At 46.9% G+C, this 13669-nt stretch overlaps 1 protein-coding gene across 22 annotated transcripts in view; it reads left to right on the forward strand.

Moving 5' to 3' along the window:
- MCF2L (MCF.2 cell line derived transforming sequence like) overlaps positions 1-13669 on the forward strand; it is a 169995-nt gene that overhangs the window by 134848 nt on the left and 21478 nt on the right. For all 22 annotated transcript variants that reach the window (XM_074329533.1, XM_074329534.1, XM_019746586.2 and 19 more), the window contains 9 exons: positions 3095-3214; positions 5188-5304; positions 5830-5979; positions 6983-7107; positions 8026-8140; positions 11436-11555; positions 11866-12057; positions 12519-12710; positions 13355-13514. In XM_074329533.1, coding sequence (XP_074185634.1) covers positions 3095-3214; positions 5188-5304; positions 5830-5979; positions 6983-7107; positions 8026-8140; positions 11436-11555; positions 11866-12057; positions 12519-12710; positions 13355-13514 — 1291 coding nt within the window. The remainder of the gene's footprint in view (positions 1-3094; positions 3215-5187; positions 5305-5829; positions 5980-6982; positions 7108-8025; positions 8141-11435; positions 11556-11865; positions 12058-12518; positions 12711-13354; positions 13515-13669) is intronic.

The raw sequence follows: 13669 nt of genomic DNA on the forward strand, positions 1-13669 counted from the left end.
TTTCAAACATCATCCCCCAAAGCTCCCCAGCCCCACAGTTTCTGTTATATTTTATTGGTTTTAGTTGTGTTGTCGCTTCATTGTACAAGCCTCCAAAAATATTAATTCAGAAGCCAGTTAACTCCTCTTTTTCTATCTCCAAATTATATTCATGTGGTTACCACATGGTCCCTAAGTCAATCAGTGTCAGCCCCAGAAAATGATATTGCTTTCATATTACATATAAACCTATTATAATCATTTTATGATTACTCGATTAATGAGTAAGTCACAAAAAGATGTTGTTTGATAGCCTTCAGCCCAAATCCTCCATCTAATTACCTCTATTTTTAAAATAAAGTTTTTATTTTGGAATTGTCTCCAGCTTTTAATACATATGGTTGGCTCCAACCGAGAGAAATTTTAATTTACTGTTGTTTATATTCAAAATACATGTTTGTGTATATCATTAAGGCCTTCTGACTTGGCTAGGATCTTACAATTACGCTCTTTAATATAAAGATGCAATAACTTAAAGAAATGGAAACTAAAGCAAAGAAAAGGAGGAGAATTAACTGTTTGTCACCTCCAGCATCAGTCTCCAGCCCCAGGCTTTGCAAGGCTGGTGCCTTTCCTGTCGGGATGGGGTGGGTGAATTCCACTGCCAGTGAGTTTTCTTGCCACCTGGGTTGAATTAATCTAAGTGAAATCGCTGAAGAAGGACAAGGGCATAGTTTGTCACGTAAGTTCCAACTGTCATCCTTACAGAGCACATCCGCCATGAGGTGTAAATCAGGGCGATAAAAACAATATTGAAATTTAGAAAAGTATGACTCACTGTCACCTCCAGAAAGAGACTTTCATAAAGAGGTTTTCCTTAAATAGTGGTGGCCACTTTCACAAATGGTGGTGACAGGTTTGCATAGTCTGCTTGTTGATAAGTGACCCAGAATCTACCCTAGGACTTCCAACCCTCCGTGTGGTTCTCTGAGTTGTTTCCTTCCCACTCAAAGGAGTTGAACTTTATGAGTGTTGGCCTGAGTCAGTGGGAGCAGGACCAATGGAGAGACCACTGCTCACTGGGGTACATTTTTCAGTTTCCTCCTGGGCTGGTGTCGAGCAATCACATGTCCCTGCTGCACTGTGTGCTCCCCACAGGATGTAGAGAGGTTTGTGTCCAAGTAGAGAGTGTGATGGTGGGACACAGGGAGCAGGGCCGAGTGACACCCTGCCTGCCTCAGAATAACCCCACCCAGGCCCAGCTCCGGGCCAGCGGGTGATCGTGGGTGAATGTGGAGACCATGGCTGGGAAGATGGCACCCCATGATCGCGCTCAGCTTACCTCCCTGTCCACACAGCTGTAGACACTTAGCAAGCACTTGCTAAGGTGCTGGCGACCAAGGACACGTGGTCCCTGTGCTCCCGGGCAGTGACAGTGGCATACAGACATGTTGGGGGGACACAAACATGGAGGGAGGGCATGTCTAGGGGGCTGCAGGCTGGAAGGGTATGTGCCCTACTCACTGAAGTCTTAGCGCCACCCTCAATGTTCCTAGAGGATGGCGGAGGTACTTGGCAGGCATCCAGGACCTTCGGGTGGAAGCTCAGGGAGCGGCCAGGCCACAGACAGTGTGGGCATCACCAGTAAGTGGGTGGCAGTTTTAAACCTTATGACGTAGCCCAGGAACAGCCACAGATGTGGTGAGTTCTGGTGTACAGATGGGCCACCCACTGGTACCTGATGGGGGGGCTCCCCAGTTCCATGCTCTTGAGGGCTCACTTCTGCCAATCTTGCTGAGACCAGCATGGATATTAGAGTGTGACCCAGGAATAACCTGTTAGCCAAGATACTGTGGTGAGTTGGCTTTCGTCTTCCATTCTTACTGGCATATCCCTTTCTGGCCTTAGAGCTGTGCCATTCTTTTCTACATACTATATTTTAGGTGCAGTTAGCCTAGTTCTCTGGAAATCAAATTCACTTGCTTCAAAATGTCTTGTTTTAGTAATGGGGTCTTCCTAGATTTCAACATCTGGAAATAATCTGGCATCTAGAATAGCCTCTTACTATATATCTGTCATCACCACATTTTTTAGCACTTTGTGCGAGCACTATACTAAACACTGCACATGCGTCAGGGCATTTAACCCTCAAGAGTATGCAGTGAGGAAGACATTTTGTTTTCCCTATTTCACAGATGGGGAAACCGAGGCACAGGGAGGTTAAATAACTTGCCCAAGGTCACATTCCTTATAAGCAGAGCTGGTAACCAAACATATTTATGTAATTTTATCTGTTTGTGTGTGTGTGTGCTCTAGGGTATAAGCTTATTTTTATCTTTCTTTTAGGTAATACATATATATGTCTAGATAGGTTTGTTTCTATTTGACACGCGTCTTAGTTCCCTGGGGCTGTTATAACAAAGTTGCTAGCCTGGACGGTTTGAACGACAGAAATATATTGCCTCCCAGTCTGGAGACCAGACGAAGGCATCAGCAGGGCTGGTTCCCTTTGAGCTGTGAGGGAGAATCTGGTCCATGCTCTCGCTTCTGGTGATTTGCTGGTAATATTTGGCATTCCTTGGCTTGTAGACACATCACCCATTTCTCCCTTCATCTTTACATGGTGCGCTCCCTGTGCGTTTTTTGTGTCCAAATTTCCCTTTTTTATAAGGGCAGCAGTCATATTGGGTGAGGCATCCACACTAATGACCTTATTTTAGCTTCATTGTCTCTGTAAAGACCCTGTCTCTGAACAAGGTCACATATGAGACCCTGGGGGTTTGTACTTCAATATATGAACTTTAGGGGTCACACTTCAGTCTATAGCAAGTATAATAAGCTTTTGACTTTTAAGTTTATAAGCAGCATAGTATAGTTGTCCCAAGCACTGTGACTTTTTTCCTTTTCCTTTAAGAAATGGTGATGCCTCTCACAGAGTCTAGTCTCTGTAACCATTTTTATCTTAGTATGACATTGCCATGTTGAAAATGCCTGGACCAGTAAGCTGGGTCTTCTCCACATAGACTGTGCAATCAGCTGCAGGTGTGCAGGGACCCCACGCTCAGCAGTTGCAGTGGTCCACCGTCAGTGCCCCTGTCCTTCTGTTTTCTTACAGGCATCCTTCCCAGCAAACCTGCAGCTCGTCCTTGTTCTGCGCCCAACAGGATTTTTCCAAAGGACTCTCTCTGACCTGGCTTTCAAATTCAATAGAGATGACTTTAAGATGAAGGTACCGGTAAGTATACCCTGCTTTAGCTCTGTAGGCAGAACTGAATTATTTGCATTCTTCGCCCATCTATGATAATCGAAATTGTCAAGGTGCTAACCTCAGAGCTGTGGGCATAAATAAAGCCCCAAGCAACTCAGTAGGAAATTGTACTCCCTCTTACGCTACCAGGAGCCGTATGAGCCTTCATTCCCACAGGCCACACTCCACCTCCAGTTGACTATGCAAAGCATGACCTTGGATGGATCACCCCATAAAAGTACAGGCATTTCATCAGAGCCACAAGTCTAGAACATTCTTACAGCAAAGTCAAGCTGAAGAACAAGAGAGCCCAACCTGCTGAGCACCGTCACCCACCTCCTATGAGGAACAGCTGGGCTCTGCCAGTCCCTGGGGACAATAGAGGGGCCAGAGAAGTGGGTCCAAGTATCTCCCAGACCTGTGGAGAGAACTCCGAGCTGCTGGCAGCGTTGGGTGGCTCTCGGCTCTGCATGGAGATCCCTACCTCATCTCCTTACTTTAGCCAGACAGACACAGGGCAGGTTCAGCAAAGGGGAGCTCCCTGGCATCGGCCCAGCAAAATAACTATTGGGCCAAATTAGTGAGTTGTCAAAAACCGGTTTCACAAAAATCATTGCCAGCATCTTCAACTCACTGACCCATTTTAGATCATTCTTTAGAATTATAGAAAGCACAATCTGAATGCTGTTGTTAAAAATGTATTCCTGCTCAATGTTTTGGTGCTGTGTGTTGAACTCAGCGCTAGATAGAAAATATTAAGAAAAACGGTGAGTCCTTGCACCTTTTCTGTCATGGTTAAATATATATGTGAAACATGGACAAGACATTAATGGAGATACAAAAATCATAAAGGAAGGTGACTTAAATCCTTAGATTGCCTAATCAACCAGTCTTTGGTCAGGCTGGTCATGAAGCAGGGCTGTTTGGCAGTACATGAATAGTTTTGTTAGAAGAGCAAAGAGAGAATGGAGGCAGAGTCATCTCTGTTGAGAACCCTTTCTACTCTAAATTGACATTTATCCTATTTTTTAAATGATTATGCTTTAATCAGGGGATCTTAATGTCGGCACTGGTAACAATTTGGACACGATTATTCTCTGTGGTGGGGCTGTCCTGTGCATGGTGGGATCTAGCAGCACCCCCTGCCCTCCACCCAACAAATGCCAGCACCACCACCTTTAACATCATGACAAACAAAACTGTCTCCAGACATTGTCAAGTGTCCCCTGGGGGGGCAGAATCACCTAGGGGAGAACCTTGCCTTAAACTAATACAGTATTTAATAATACATGAGGTGGTTTCGAATAACATTTGGGCTAAACCTCTGAAGACCTATTTTGTAGTATCTGTGTGACAGCTTACAAAGCAAAGGCTATATTTTTATCCAAAACTCATGGACAGAATGACCTCAGAAAGGGCAGGAAAAATATTTAAAAAATAAAGACTTGTCCTGTGTGGAAGAGCTTGCTCAGTCACCACAACCACATGCTCACCCCTAAAAGCAGCTGTGCACCTAAGGGTGCTGAGCTGATTCTATGCCTGCAATGACCTCACATGGTTTCAACAGGAACAGGTACAGAATGATCTGCTTTCGAGTCAGAGCACTGTTTGATAACCGTGCTGAGCTCCCCTGGACAGAGTTACATCTAAATGCCTATCAGATGCCCGAGGTCCATTGCGTGCTCAGTTCTGTCAAGGGTTTTATGTATTTTTGGTGGCTGTCATCTGGCAAGATCAGTCATCACATACCCATTTCACAAACGAGGAAGCTGAGGCACAGGGAGAATAAGCAACTTGCCTAAAGTCAACCAGCTAGTACGTGGTAGAGCTGGGATTTAAACCCAATCCAAAGCCAGTGAATTCTGTCCACACCGCCACCCTTAGCAACCAGCAGGAGAACAATTCCTCCCTCCAGCTGCTGGGCGTTCTTTTTATGGGGTCGTTTTTTCTTTCTCCTCTAGGTCATAATGCTGAGCTCAGTACCAGAATTACACGGTTACATCGACAAATCCCAGTTGACCGAGGACCTGGGTGGGACCCTGGATTATTGCCACACCAGGTGGTTGTGTCACCGCACGGTGAGTCTTCCCTGCACTCTCTGGTGGGGGTTGTGCTTCTTAATAATCCCTAATTTACCAGGATTGTTTTTGCGTTTCGATGCTGCCTTTTCCAAAGACATGTTCATGTTAACCCAAGTTTTCTCCCCAAGAATGAGAAGATGGTCTCAGTGGACCTTAGTCATCCAAAGAAATAACATGAGTAATAAATTTGGGAGTGGCTTTCTCCAGGCTCAGAGACAGAAAAGAAAGAAAGAGAAACCCCATATTGTAGTTTGCAGCACTCACACCTCTCTTAACAAGGAGAGAGACCTCAAGCATAGAATGACTCTAGGTGATGAAAGCGTATGTAAAGAGTGTCTGGTATGTTTCTGAAGAAGTCGTGAGGCTAAGAAACCAGTGGGAAGGTATTTATTTTATGTAGATCGGGCTTGCTGTGGCCCTGTCCCCTCTGAAGATGCCCCGACTGGTCCTTGGTGGTGCTTTTCAGGCAGCAGGAGGGTGTGGTGCATGCAGTTTGGTGATGGTGTTTTCCCTCTTCCCAAGGCGATCGAAAGTTTCGCCCTCATGGTCAAACAAACGGCTCAGATGCTGCAGTCCTTTGGGACCGAGCTGGCCGAAACGGAACTGCCCAATGATGTCCAATCGACAAGCTCGGTGCTCTGCGCACACATGGAGAAGAAGGACAAAGCGAAGGTACGTGCATCTTCTGGGGGGTGTCTGCCGTCCCGCCTGCAAGACAGTGGGGGAGAAAGCCGATGTCAGCATTAAGTAAAACAGAATCTAAGAGGCCTCAAAGATGCCTTTTGATGCTAATGAGCTGGGGAACCTCTGTGATGAGAACTGAAACATGTTCCTTTTTTGGAAGCAGGGTAAGGAATACTACCAGTATAAACACAGACACCTCGCGGTTGGCTTGAGTAACTTGTGGAAGCTGACTAAAGCAAGGCGTCACAGGCGGCTTCTCGCTGAACAAGCTCCCGAGCTGTCTGGATTGCAAGGCCCTCCATCTAGGTGTTTCTGTTGTTATTAGTAAACCAAAAAAGGATTTCGACCCCTGGGATCCCGTAGACAGCAGGCAGAGACATGGGGGACTGACTCGGAGAGGTTGAAATTCATACAGTAGTCACTGTACTCCTGGAGGTACTATCACTTCCTGGATAAATGTGTTCTGAGGGAGCGGTGCTCCCTGGGTCTGTCAGTGCTCCCAGGGTCTGTCGTACCCCCGGCCCAATCTGCATGTCGCAGGCTTTGAATAAGCAGTGGCTGTGACCCGCTGGTGGTCCTCAGGCACTGCCCCCCACCCACGCCAAGAAGAGAACCCCTCCCTCCCTTTTGCTGCTGGCAATGAGGACAGCTGCAGAAGCAGGCATATAGCGGTCTGGTGTCCTGTTACTGTCTTACCTTATCCTGCTGCCCCTGAGTGACCCGTAACCCTAGCTCTGCCCTGGTCACAGGGAAAGGAGTCTCCCCAACACCTGTCTTCCTTCCCCAGTCCTAAGTGGAACACAGATGCAAAAGGTCAGCACAGAGGGCCTAGGAAGATTTCGCTCTGGCTGATGCTATGCCCACCTTATCGTCACAATCCCACTCCCCTCGCAGGGGGGATGCCCCATGAAGCCCACCGCTCTCGCCGACCTGGACAGCATCCCGGGGTGTGGGTGGACCTGGGGTGAGAGGTGCTGTGATCTTCCCGCAGGAGGACATGAGGCTGGCCCTGGACGAGGGGCAGAGCATCCTGGAGAGCATCCGAGAACCTCTAGTCAAGAGCCCAGAGCAGAGCCTGAACCAGGACCAGCTGGACAATCAGACCACCGTGCAGAGGTGAGGGCCGTGGGCTGCTGGGGGTAGGGGGGTGCAGTTCAGGTGCTTGGTCTCTGCAGAAACGAGAGGCCGTAGGCTGAGGACAGAGTGACAGACAAGCAGGAGCAGGAGGTCCCACCCCAACTGGCTTGTCACCTCTCTGAGCCTCTGTTTCCTCATTCGAAAGAGAAGCAAGCAGAACTCAGGGTCCTTACCACTGAAATGTTTTTCTTCCAAATGCCAAATAAAGCGGCTTTTCTGGGCAGGAAGGTTTCTTAGAGCAATCGCTCTTTTTTCACAAGCATGGAGGAGACATTTAAAGGAGAACAGTGGTGACTTGTTCAAGCTTGTAGAGCTTCTGAATTCGCTCACTTTCCTGTCCCATTCCACACAATGGGGCTAACCTGAGCACGTCTTACAGGATGGGTGTGGGATCAAATCAGTTCACACTTGTCCAGCACAGTGTCTGGCACATACAGCTTCTCAGGTTTGGACACAGTGACAGTGAATGGGGGCCTGCAGCTCTTCACCCGCATGTGCATTGTGGTAACTTGCTGCTTCCTTTACCTCTGACTCAAAGTTATAAACAATAAGCCCAAACCTTTACCATCTTGACCTTTTAAAAATTAACAAGCAGCTCATCCAGCTGCCCTCCCCAAGAGGCTGTGTCAGTACGTCCCAGCGTGATGAGGCCTGGTGAGGCAGGGAAACAGACTACAGTTATGCCTCTGACATGCCTCTCCCTTTCATGTTAACGGGACCTAAAGAAACCCCACCTGCAAATCCTGTGCTGCAGTGCCTGTGATAAGAGGAGGTGAGGGTCTTGGGAAGGCTGCGTGAAGACAGAGCCCCACCCCACTTCATGTTGCAGGGATGATTCTTCACACACCGCCACATGCTACTCCCACTCACAGCACAGGTTCCTCTCTTCCTTCCTAGGCTCCTGGCCCAGCTAAATGAAACCGAGGCTGCCTTTGATGAGTTTTGGGCAAAACATCAGCAAAAACTGGAACAGTGTCTGCAGCTACGGCATTTCGAGCAGGATTTCCGAGAGGTGAGTGGCCCAGAGCATGCACAGACCTGTAGGTGGGCACCTGGCGTTCTGGGTGCAGGAAGCCAGTATGTGGCCGGATCACCCAGCGCTGAAAACCAAGTTACCCAGGGGACTATGGCTCAATGCAGAATAGTCTCGATAAGCCATATGGAGCTGCAAGATCAAGCTGAACTAAACCTTGAAATATGTGATTGATGAGTAAATCATTACATACAAAAGGTTATGTACAATCTGTTCCTTGGCATGTACTTCCTTCTGCATTATTCGTCAATTAGCCAAGGGGCCTTTGTTCTCCCTTTATGGTCATTTGTATGTTCTTTCCTCCAACATGTGCCTACTATGTGCTGGCTTGGGCCCTAGGTATACAAAAATAAAAGATACAGTCCGTCCTTGGATTCAGTACAACAGGGCTATATCAAAGGCATGTGCCATCATTGTGTTAGAGCCTTAGAGATGGCCGACTGACCAGAAGACTGTTAATCATTTATTTATGTGGAATACATACGCTGAGACTTCCCTGTGGTCTAGCCCTGGTGCTGGGCAACGTAGACGTCATGACAACACTTTTCCTGTCCTTAGAACACCTCTCTCTGGTCAGGAAGGAGGAATCATAAATACACGGAAATAAGTGACCGCACTGAGTTCAATGGTAAAGCTGTTGCGAGGTAGCATCTACGTGCCAGGTGAGGAGGACCAGTGAACAGTCCTGTGGGGGCCAGCCTCCAGTTCCAGGCCTCCTCAAAGAGTCATGAGTATCACCTTTTGGAAAAGGTGGGCTCTAGTTCAGCAGCCTTCACTGAGCACTGTTACAGAGGGGCACGGGCTCCAGCTCGGGAGACAAGGTGAAGCAGCCTCCCTGACTCAGACCAGAGAGGTAGCACCAGCTGGCCAGTGTGACCAACACACCCTGGGAGCATCTGGAGAGGATGGTCTTTCCTTACTTTGGGGACTGAGGAAGGTTCTTCAGACAATCAAATGTTTTATTTGGGGAAAATTGTAGATTCAAGTGCAGTTGTAAGAAATAATTCAGAGAGATCCTACGTACTCTTCCCCCAGTTTCCCCCAGTGGTGAAGTCTCCCCAAACTAAAGCACAGCATCCCAGGTAGGGTAGTGACCATGATACAGTCAATGCACTGAATGTTCCATCACCACAAAGATAGATCTCCTGTGTTTCCCTTTTATAGACACACCCACCTCCCTCCCACCCCCACCCCCGAGCCCTGGCAACCACTAATCTGGTCTCCATTCTCCATAATGTTGTCATTTCAAGAATGTTCTGCAAATGAAATCATACAGTACATAACCTTTTAGGATTGGTTCTTTACACTCGGCATCATTCTCCTGAGATTCATTCCAGTTTTTGTATGTACCAACAGTTTGTTCCTTTTTATTCCTAAACAGTCAGTATGCGTGATATAGACAAGCCACAGTTTAACCATTCATCCACTGAAGGCGATCTGAGCTGTTTTCAGGTGTTCGCTATTATGAATAAAGCTGTTATAAACATTCATGTAGAAGTTTTTGTGTGAACATAAGTTGTCATGTCTCTGAGATAAATGTTCAGGAGTGCAATTGCTGGGTCAGATGGTAGTTGCATGTTTAGCTTTTTAAGAAAATGCCATACTGTTTCCAGATGGCTGTACCATTTTACATTCCCACCAGCAGTGTATCAGTGATCCAGCTTCCCCACATCCTTACCAGCATTTGGTGTGGTATTTTTTATTTTATGCACATATTCTGACAGGTGTGCAGTGATATCTCATTGTGGTTCTGTTTGGCATTTTCTAATGGCTAATGACCGTGAACATCTTTCCATGTGCTTATTTGTCATTAGTATATCCCCTTCAGTGCAATGTCTCTATTACTACTTCCAATTTTTCAGCTGGATTGTTTTGGTTTTTAGTTTTTGACTGCTGTGTTTCGAGAGTTCTTTATATACTTTAGATACTAGTCCTTTGTGACATTTGTGGTTTGGAAATATTTTCTTCCAGTCTGTCGCTTTTCCTTGTATCCTCTTAACAAGGTTTTTCACAGAGCAAAGCTTTTTAATTTTTATGAAGTCCAGTTTATCAGTTTTTCTTTTGAAGGGTTGTATTTTTGAAGGATGATCTAAACCCTAGATCTAAAACATATTCTGCTAAGCTTTCTCTCATAAAAGATTATAGTTTTGCATTTAAAGCCATTAATCCATCTCAAGTTACTTTTTGTATAATGTGTGAGAATTAGGTCAAGTTTCATTTCTTAAGTCTCTGCAGTTCCAATTGCTCCTGTAGCATTTGTTGAAAAGACCATCTTTCCTCCATTGAATTACTTTTCCACTTTTGTCAAAAATCAGTTGGGCATATTTTGGGGAGTCATCTCTGGGTCTGTGTTCTGTCCCTGCATCAATATCATATAGTCTTAATTACTATAGCTATATAATAAGTCTAGAAATCCGGTAGGTTAATTCCTCCCACTTTATTCTTCTTTTTCAAAATTGTTTCAAAATTCTAGTTCCTTAGCTTTTCCATGTAAATTTAAAATAATCTTGTCTGTATCTACAAAAAAAATTGCTGGGATTTTGATAGGAATTATGTTAAACCTCTATTTGGAAGAGAATCAGCATCTTTACTAAGTTGAATTTTTCAATCAATAAACACAATATGTATCAACATTTATTTAGATTTCCTTTCAGCATACTCATTCAGTACATGTTTTGTTTGATTCACACGTACATGTTTCATTGTTAAGCAATTAGAAATGGTATTCAGTTTTCAGTTTTGGTGCCCATGTATTCATTGCTACATATAGAAGTACAATTGATTTTTGTATATTTATGTTGACTCCCGAAACCTTGCCAATCATATTTATTCTAGGAGTTGTTTGTCTTTGGGATTTTCTACACAGATGATCAGGTCATGGGCAAACGGAAAGCTTGATTTCTTCCTTTTCCATCCTTATGCCTTTTGTTGGTTTATATTTTTATTTTTTTTTTATTTTTTTGCCTTATTGCACTGGTTAGAGCTTCTACCACTTGAATAATAGTTGTGAGAGTGGACCTCTTTGTCTTGTCCCCAATCTTAGGGGGAATGCATTGTTTTCACCAACAGTATGTGTATAATGTTGCCTATAGGATTTTTGTAGATGCTCTTGCTGAGGTAGTTTCCCTCTAGTCCTGTTTTTCTGGAGGTAGATCTGGATTTTCCCTCTCCTCCCTTCTATCTCAATTTTGGTCCTGTCTCCATGTCCTCACTGCTCAGCTGTGGCTATTCTGACATGGGCCCGACTCTCTCGCCCCACCTTCCTGGGTTTCAGGTCAAAGCTGCCTTAGATGTGTTGGCCCAGAAGATAGCGACCTTCACAGATGTGGGCAACAGCCTGGCACATGTGGAACACCTCCTGAAGGACCTTACCAGCTTTGAGGAGAAGTCCAGTGTAAGGAGTGGGACGTGGACTGGTGTGGGTGGGAGACGGCCTGGTGAGGCGGTACTTGTGGTGTCACCAAAGTTGCTTAGGAAGGCACAGGAATTGGGCTTTCCTGCCATTTGAGTGAAACCCGCAGCCCCAAATGACGTTGGCAGGTGGAGGGATGGTTGCCTGGCCCACCCCCTCTGACCCTCACTCTCACATCCTACCCCCACACCCACCCTCGCCCCCATGCCCCACAGATCACTCAGGAAATAATGCCCTGCTTGCTTTAATGAACATAAGCTGATCTGTGTTTCTGGGGCTGCTGTCTCTGCAGGTGGCCGTGGAACGGGCCCGCACCCTGTCCCTGGAGGGTGAGCAGCTCATCGACAACAAGCACTACGCCGTGGACTCCATCCGCCCCAAGTGCCATGAGCTGCAGCACCTCTGCGACCAGTTTGTGGCAGAGGTTGGGCAGAGGAGGGGGCTACTCCACAAGTCACTGGAGCTGCATGGTCTCCTGGAGGCGGTAGGACCCCCCAACCCCAACGCCCCTAATGAGCAGCCTGATTCTTGGTCCCAAGTGGCCAGCTCCCGCCACGTGGGGTGTACCACAGTCATAGATTAGAAACTGGCCCACACCCTGCTGTCTGGACACCTTTCTTATGGCCCAGATGGTCATGTCCTGACATAGTTGTCTGTGTTCTAGAGTTCACTTGCAGCAACTAACTCACTGCACTTTGCCTCTCTCTGTGTGTGAATAAGTCCAGTCCTGGGCAGTTTGCTTGGCGTTTATACAACACTGCATTCCCTCCAAGGGACTCCTTTGCATATAACGGCAGAAGTAGGATGGTGCAGTGTTGCAGATATTCCCAACGTGTAGGGATCAGCAGACTGTATGTGAGACAGCTGACAGGCCCCAGCAAACAGAGCCAAGACACAGCTTCTAACAGTGCCATTCTCTCCCTCTGCTGTGCTTCACGTGTCCAGTCCATGAAATGGTGCGATGAGGGGATTTACCTGCTGGCCTCACAGCCTGTGGACAAGTGCCAGTCCCAGGACGGGGCTGAGGCCGCCCTCCAAGAAATTGAGAAGTTTTTGGAGACCGGTGCAGAAAATAAGATCCAGGAGCTCAATAAAATTTACCAGGACTACGAACCCATCCTCACCCAAGATCTAATGGTATGCCAACTCGGGCTTTTCACCTGTAGCTCACCTGTCCTGAATGGTGGGGAGTTACTCCGATGATGTTCGAAAGAAGCATTTAATGAATTCTCAGACGATACTAGGCATTTGAGAGAAATGTCGAGTTGGGGGGTTATCTGGCTCAAGTTTTCTTTCAATGCGGAAATTATTTTTATGCCTCCTTTAAAAGGTTGTGTTCTTACCTCCTGCGGGATCACTCCCTGTGAGGGGTATGTTCTTGATGAAGTAGCCATTTCCATGGGCCCTGCTTCCTGCGTGCTTCTCTCAATATTATGCTGAAATAGAACTCCTCACTCTCGGCCAGCTGTTCTCAGCCCACCTCCTGGGGCAGCCCACAAGTGTACTTACAGCCCCTTCCATAGACCGCCTTTAGGTGCCTGGAGAGGGCAGCATGTCCCTCCCTCCCAGCCGATGTTCCTCTAGGCTAGCGTCCTTCATTCTGTAGTGGGGTTCCCCCCTCCCTCTCCATAGCGAGTGGAGCCAGTGCAGGATTGCTGCACTGGTGATAGGTGCTGCGTCACTAGCACTTGGTCTACACATGATCTTTCTGTTTTTAAATTGGGGACGCCGACAATTATAAGGCATCTTGCTAACTAGTTCGCCATACCCTTTCACCTCAGAAACACGTGCAGAAGGTCTTCCAGAAGCAAGAGAGCATGGAAGAGATGTTTCATCGGAGACAGGCAAGCCTGAAGAAGCTGGCAGCCAAGCAGACGAGGCCTGTGCAGCCAGTGGCCCCCCGGCCAGAGGCGCTCACAAAGTCCCCCTGCCCCTCCCCAGGTATGTGCAGGCACACCTTGTTCCTCCGGGGGACACCTCCTTCCTTTCCACAGTGGGCCCAAGTCCAGAGGCCATCACTAATTTTGCAAATAAAGTTTTATCAGCAGTCAGTCTGCTTATTCATTTACTCTCATCATGCTGCTTCTGCACTGAGC

This window comes from Rhinolophus sinicus, linkage group LG04, assembly GCF_036562045.2.
Source record: "Rhinolophus sinicus isolate RSC01 linkage group LG04, ASM3656204v1, whole genome shotgun sequence".
Classification (NCBI taxonomy): Eukaryota; Metazoa; Chordata; class Mammalia; order Chiroptera; family Rhinolophidae; genus Rhinolophus; species Rhinolophus sinicus.